Below are 7517 nucleotides of genomic sequence, written 5' to 3'. Positions count from 1 at the left end.
AACCTTAGCACTCAAATTAATAAATTAAAGTTACAGAATATTGTTATATTATTGTTAGAAAAATCAAATGCGCACATCTCATACACAGAGAGATCACACCAAATCATTGTTAAAGCAAGATACAAATGTTTTGAGTAGCATCGTATAAGAATTTAAACTTGACATCAGAAAGATAAAATGCTTTTGATATCAGCAACACTAAATAACATTTTTAAAAATCATCTTATGTTAAATTTCCGAGTTGGAATACAGTTGCTGAATTCAGACTCCTTCCATGGTTAACCAGCGTAATCCACCTGTAATCCCCATAGTTGTGCTTCTTAGGTAAAATCAGAAATAAGATTCCCAATATTCACTTTCTCAAGAAACTGAGACTGCTGAATTCTATTTTTATCTGAACAATCACAATTGGCATTTTTCTTCTGGTAAAAACACATGCCACAGAAGATGGTTCTATACCGTCAACAGACTGACTTGAAAAATATAAATATATACTGTATTTATATATATAATGTGTATATATACACTATCAATATTCACATTAGAGAATCTGAACAATTTTATTGAAATTACTTTTTAAGAAAGCCTTCTGCTGTGAGACTTCATGTCTACATAAAGCATTGAGAATTTTCAAGTGTGAAATAGGGCTTCTTAAACCTAAAGAAAACATACTGGTGAAATATATGTGACTATGCATTTTTTTTAATGTACATGTTTTTTCAGGTCTGCAATTTCCACCAGTTATAGTTTGCAAATTACAAAAACTAAAATAGTTATCTGGAGTCAGTGTTTCCTCTCAGCAGGCTGCTGCAGGCAGAGTTCACTCCCAGAAGAAACTATTGGCAAATTATTCTCGAGATGATGATTGATGAGATGACTTATGCTGTCAAAGACACGATCTTTTGTTCGAACCTTCAAAAAAAGGATGCAAGAAGATACATTAAAGAGCAAAATACTTTTTCCCTTAACTTCGCACTAAAATTCTTTAAGAATGACACAATTAATCATGTTGTGGAGACTGATCCCTCTCCCATCAAAATCAGTGGAAATTTGCCATTTCTGGAGTTTTGCTTCTGTTTTGTCTCTTACTCCCTCCATTTTCTCCAAACAGATATTTTGCATGCTACCTATGGGCCAGTCTACTGCTATTACTCTTTCTGAATAGGTCTGCTTGAAAACTTTCTGTACAACATTTTGTTTCGCTGTAATTCGGATTTTTACATCAAATTTTCTTCTTCAAGATCCTCCATTTTAAGCATCCCTTGCCTAAACTAGAGATCTTTTTCTTTGTCAGCTGGATGAGAGCAGAAGCAACTGGACAGTTAACTCTGGTCTGAAAACACACCCTTAAGAGCTCTAACGCGTCACTGGGTAATTTGTGTGTGATATGAATTTTCAGGCAGCTTTTGTGTGAATCAGTTTTTACGAATAATCATGCCAAGGCCACGCGGAAGAGATGCAAGCCGCTGGCACGCTGCTGCGGCTGGCCACACACTGGCACGTTATTGACGATTCTCCGCTCTGACAAGTCGCAAATAGGGCTGCTCAGGAGCTGTGTCAGGATCCCACAAATCATATAGACAGCACAGCCTACGTAAATACAGCCGCAGAAAAGCTGTTGTGCTTCCTTAGCGAGGAGCTTCAGAGCTGCTTGTGCCGTGAGGGCACATCACAGGTAGGTGGGGGGGGCTGGTGCTGAGAACAAGCAGGTCCCTACGCAAGGAGGTCAGCAAATCAGTGCTGCTCTGAGAGGCAGTGCAGAAAAGATGGGGGGCCTCCGTCCTTTGCCTACAGGAGGAGAATGACCGGGGAGTCATCACAGGCCTGAGTACGCCATGCCGGTCGGCAGAGCAGCAGAGCTCCCGGTGGGACGTAGCATCCCTGCACTTGCCCGTCACACAGCGGCGTTTTCCTTGCAGTAGTCTGTAACAGCTATTTGTGGGTTTACGTTGAAGGGAGAATTCGGGGGCCCTGCTGCGGGAGTCACAAAACTGCTGGCAAAAGTTTCGCGCAGGAGCACCCCCCCGCAAGGGGCGTGGGGCCGGCTCCCCGGGCGGGCGTCCGGGCCAAGCCCGGGACGAGGCAGCCGCCACCTGGAAAGCGCAAAACCGTTCTCTGGCCGCCCTCGTGTGGCCGAAGTGATCACAACAGGCACCGTGGGCATCGCTCGCCGCAGCGTGGCGGGCTCTGCAGGACCGGCATCATTCGGCTGGCCTGCTGCAGGTTTCTCAGCTGAAACAGATGCCAGCAGGCCAATTCCCTGACAGGAGCTTCTCATTGACTTCGGGGCTTGTCATCTAAAGCTGTCCTTTACAGAGGAAGAGGAGTTGCCCAGCTACCAGAGCCAAGAATAAAAAGCACGGCAATGCTTTCATTCTCTCAGACGACACGAAGCAGCCCCAGAAGCAGGACAGGATGGATGCAGAAAACTGGAGCTGCCTTGCCCTCTCCACCCTGCTGCGGGGAGGGTCCCTTTGTCAGCTAAGGGAGTCCCTGTGCAGCAAGAGATGGAGCAGGTCTATCTGCTTATGTGCGGAAGGCCTGCTCCATATCCTGGCTGACAGGTGTCACGTGGAAATTGCCGGCATGCAGGCTGGCCGAACTTGCACAGCCACCAGCAGCTTCTAAGGCAGCAGGAAGGCTAAAGAAGTAGCTTAGCTGTACTTCTGACTAAGACTGTACCACAGTGGCCAAAGCTTGACCTTGCTGGGGAATCAGGTCCCTAAGGCTCCCTGCAATGTGCAGAAATCATGCAGTGGGTCCTCGGCTAGGCATCAGGGAGAGAATTAGAGGTTGTGATGGCATATTAGAGATATGAGGCTGTACGTATGATTAGCTGTGAATAAGCTGTAAACAAGATTAAACACATTTAGAGAAAACGTGTAGAGTCAGAAACCTCCTGTATTACTGAGGAGTCAGCACTTACAGTTCCTTCTGGGTCCACCAGAAGAAGATGCTTGGCTTGTCCGTTGTGCATGCCTGTCAGCACATAGGAGCCGGGATTCGTGGTACTCTTCCTCACGAGGAAATCTCCGCATTTCTTTAACAGCTGTTCTGCTTCTTTCCTGCTCATCTCTCCTTGATACCATGGCTCTATACTCAGCTCTTCCGCTACAGTCCAGTCAGCTGCTCTGGATAAAAGAGGACTGGTGCACGCAGTGGAGGTGGATTTACTCAACACAGCCTCAGACGTTTGGTTCTTGAGGGCGTCTTCAAATGGTTCTGGTTATGGAAGTAGAAACAAAGGCAAGACCATTCCGAGGTAATCATGTTACAAAATGGTGATATACCAGTCATTTTTAAGGGGATTTATTTTGTGTTATAGCCAATTTCTTTTATCTTCATGAAAAAAATGAGAGAAGATGTACTGCTAGGCCTACTGATTTATGGATTATATTAAGACTAAGGAGTGTAATATGTTAAAAATGTATATTATACACAGAAAGACGCTGATAAAAATCAGATCGAACCTTGGCAGGAGCTTCTGAAAGGTAGTGATTTTATTTCAGTAATGGCGATTGTCAACAGTTGCATTTATATGCCCTGGTACTGGGTACAGCTCTCCTTTTCTCTTGCCAGGTACATCAGACAGTTTCATTTCAAATAAATTGCATAATATTGGTACCCAATGTCATTACACTCATATCTGTTCTCTCTTCAAGCAACATATTCATTTTAAAATGACCCATTACTGAGTCTCCAGCCCAAGGGTATGTCAAGAAGGCATGAGTCGCCCTTACCAGTCAGCCCACCCCTAGCTTCCAGCTAGGAAGAGGACTTTGCAACATAGACACAGGCTAACACCTTTACCGTGATTTACCTAGCTGAAATCAGCCTCAAGGAAGCATCTTTTAAACTTCAGCTAAATCCTGAACTCAGTATTACTTTCTGCAGAGTGGAATGGAAAGATGTGTCATTACAGATCCCAGCAGTGTTACAGAAATAGTAAATAGGTCAGTGCGTGCTTCATTATATGCTGTACTGACCTATAGGAAGCTATTTTCCCTTGCAAGACCTTCGTCTGGCCAACTAGCGCATATTAAAAAGAGATGCTGTTCTGTGCCCACTTAGACTTACTAAAGGACATCTGCAGAGCAGGACCGTGAAGCAATACACCAGCTCTAAACAACTGCTCAGATGCGAGGAGTACATAGCCATGTTTGCACGGGGCCACAGAGAGGTTAATTTAGCTCAGAGAAATAGGGTAAATACTGTGCTGTCACAGCTTGTTGATACCTCAGCTAATTCTTAAAACCAGCTTATATATGTCTTCACTACATTGTAGTCTGCGCAAAGCCCAACACGATTAGCTTGACAAACCGCTAACATAGGGCTAGTTGACACATTTTCTTATACTACTTTTACCCAATGATCCAATGGTTAATAAAGATTAATGAAGGCTGGAAGACGAGAAATCAGTTTTCCCTATTTTTAGGAAAAGAATGTGTATAATATAAAGGTAAGCATGTGCATGTTTTAAGGGCACGGCATGTTAGAAATCAAGGTTAACATCCAGACAGATTTCAGACAGCAGAATTTTCTCATTTCAGATCTATATTCACAGATAGATACTCCCTCACCTTTCTTCCCTCCCCCTTTCTTTCAATCCAAACTCTCTCTAAGCTGTGGAAATAGAGCCATATCTCAGCAAAAACGTGCCAGGAAGACAGTTTTATCTATACTGAGATAACAGAAATGTAGATATGTTATTTTACAAATAACATATAGGCACCAACTGCTTTGTCTCACTGCCTCTTAATTGTGTGAACTGAATGAAATAATTCATGTGTCAGCAATTGATTGGAGGTAGGAAGAGTAGAAAAGCAGAGAAAATTTTCTGTGCATGAAACTGCTTTCCCCGTATTTCCTGTTAAGTATCTCCTCAAGGCTGAAAGCAATGCGTACCGGTAGCACCAACATCAAATTATGACTGATGCTTAAGCCATTGTTTTACGGCTATGGCTATGATTCTGATTTTGGAAAACCTGACTTCAAAATTGGAACAGATAGCTAGATAGGATAGTAGGCCTATACAGAGCAAGGGATAACTCAGCCTTTCAATTTCCCTCCCAGCTTCCTTGTTGCACAAGGTTTTTGTAGTATGCATTGACTTCCTAGTAACATATTCATAGGACAGGCGGGAGCTAATTCTCCAGCTATTTGCTCCTTCACTTTCCTGCATGATAAGCCTCCTGATTTATTTTCCTCCTGATGTGGTTGCTTGTGATGCTAAGGATAACATAGACTGCGACTCAGCTTAACTCAGATATAATACAAACTAGCTTCAAATCTTCGGCCACCCTTATTTTAACTCAGTCAGATATGAAACCACCATGAATTCTAAAATTCACCATAACTCCACCAGGAATACTAAAATTTAGAGAATTTTAAAATTAGTTTTATACAGAACTAATGCATAAACATACTGGGTTGCTTGTTAGAAAGGGAGTGAATAGGAAGGGAACTCACTCATGTCAAACAGATCCTTTCCTGGGCTGCTCTCTTTGGTATCATCTGTGGTTCCACTGAAGGTACTTTCAGCATCTGCCTGAAGTGCCAACAGAGCTTCTATATTTATATGCTGGGTGTTTACGTATGTTGGCATCTCTGCTGTTGGGGTTACTTGCAATTTCCCTTCCGGCATACTACCAATATCCAGAGATCCTAGAAAATTCAAGACTTTTTTTCTTCTTTTTTGTATTTGACAGAACAGTGTTGTTATAATGACCAAATAACATCACACCCCATCACCACAGGTTTAAAATTCCCTGGAATGGGAGCCGTAAAGTCAATAACTGCAGGATCTAGTAGAAAAAAATGTTAATGAATGGATTCAGAACTGTGTTTCAGTGAGCGGTTGGGATGGGTTATTTTTCAGGAGGAAAGGAAAATTTTGTAAATAAAGACTGTCAGTTTCAAAACTGATATTCAGTTGGGGAGTCATGAGAGCAGGAATGGAATAAAATCCTCAAATCTGTGCAGATTAACAACAAATAACATATTCTGGCATTTGAAAAGAAAGTGTCCCCAGAAACACAGTAAAGCTGTCACATAAAGGTGGAAGGCGTGAAATTTCACACATATGTTTTGATGTGATTTGCTTAAAATTCATGGGCAACAACAAGAAGAACAACATGCATTATTTGTTATTCGTGGAGCAGAGATCATGTGCAAACACATGCATTGCTCCATATTTTAAAAAAACTTTGACTTTAGGCTCTTCCTTCGGAAACTCCATCTTGCATAACCCTAGTGGGTCAGATTTTCAGAAGAGACCGTGCAGGTCTCCATGGGGTTTTAAGACATGGCAAGTTAGACAGCTGAAGGTTTGGGGCAACACTATTTATGAACTGCTCTGCAAACGATGAGATTTTATGAAGGTGTGCCTTTAGTAATTTACCCAGAGGTAATTACCAAATGCTTTTCACTGATACCAACACTGAAATTCGGACAAAGGAAATCTATCAACAGAGTGCAGTCCATGGCCTTAAGACTTTGAGGCATCAGACTTTCACATGCTTTGCCCACCCAAGACCTGCAGTATTACAGCTAAAACTAGCAAAACTCACCTTGCTTAACAGGCCCATGATGCCAGTCTTCACTGAATTTGTCTCCTAAGTGACGACTCTGGTAATAGGTTTGCTCTCCTCCCACTCCTGCTGCAGACTAGAAGGGACACATGTGCAAAGAAATTTTCAATTACCTTTAAAATGCTCAGATATATTATGAGTGGCTCTGACAATTTCCTTGGCTGTATTCTGTGTACTCCCACTCTTCATTTCCGATTCATCATGGTGTCAGAATATATATCTCACAAATGTATTTGTGTAGGAGTAAGATATTACCGGTGACCTTCATGTAAACTTCCCTGCTTCCTGCTTTTATTAACCCCCGCAATCCCAAATGATGCCTCATCTCCAGTACATTTGCCTTCACACAGCAAGCCCTAACAAACCGTGCCTGGGAAAAGCGTTCCACAGAAACACACTTGCAACCAGAAGACACCCCCAGTACCCTCCAAAGCATGAGTTGAAAGACTCACACTGGTACCAGGGGACGCGCTCGGGTACTGAAGGAAGGATGTCGTCTACAGACAAGGCGCCTCTGGATTTAAGCAGAGGTGTGCTGGATCTGAAAAATCCTCTTAGGTGGCTAAGTTGATACTGCAGTCAAACTTCCAACAGCAATGCTGGTAGAAATATCCAAGCCGACCTCACTTCAGCGTGAAGTGGGAAACCTACCTAGCAACCTGGCCAAATACTGATGACTGCTGAGTTATTAACATAATGAACTGTTAGTAATGACTGCACTAGATTGTTACAACGGTTCTGCATCAAATCTTTCCCAGTTAGTGTGCACTATTTGATACTCTCTGAAGCAGACATGGTTTCTACAAATGTAGTAACCCTCAGTGGATTTCTCTTCCTTGAAACTGTGTAATCTTTTAACACCCATGAGGAGCTCACATCCTTTTGTTTGTTCTGAACCTGCCTAATTTGTTGCCCCCTAGATCTTCA

At 42.6% G+C, this 7517-nt stretch overlaps 1 protein-coding gene across 1 annotated transcript in view; it reads right to left on the bottom strand.

The window, feature by feature from the left end:
- Window positions 1-544: 544 nt before the first annotated feature.
- Window positions 545-7517, bottom strand: part of SHC3 (SHC adaptor protein 3) — a 58231-nt gene continuing 51258 nt past the window's right edge. Inside the window, exons 9-12 of the mRNA XM_075138183.1 lie at window positions 6570-6666; window positions 5470-5664; window positions 2927-3222; window positions 545-912 (exon numbers count right to left, since the gene is read on the bottom strand). Of these exons, the coding sequence (XP_074994284.1) occupies window positions 784-912; window positions 2927-3222; window positions 5470-5664; window positions 6570-6666 (717 nt within the window). The 3' untranslated portion in view covers window positions 545-783. The remainder of the gene's footprint in view (window positions 913-2926; window positions 3223-5469; window positions 5665-6569; window positions 6667-7517) is intronic.

Source organism: Calonectris borealis, chromosome Z, assembly GCF_964195595.1.
Source record: "Calonectris borealis chromosome Z, bCalBor7.hap1.2, whole genome shotgun sequence".
In the NCBI taxonomy this organism is placed as follows: Eukaryota; Metazoa; Chordata; class Aves; order Procellariiformes; family Procellariidae; genus Calonectris; species Calonectris borealis.
This window is presented reverse-complemented; position numbering and strand designations above follow the sequence as displayed.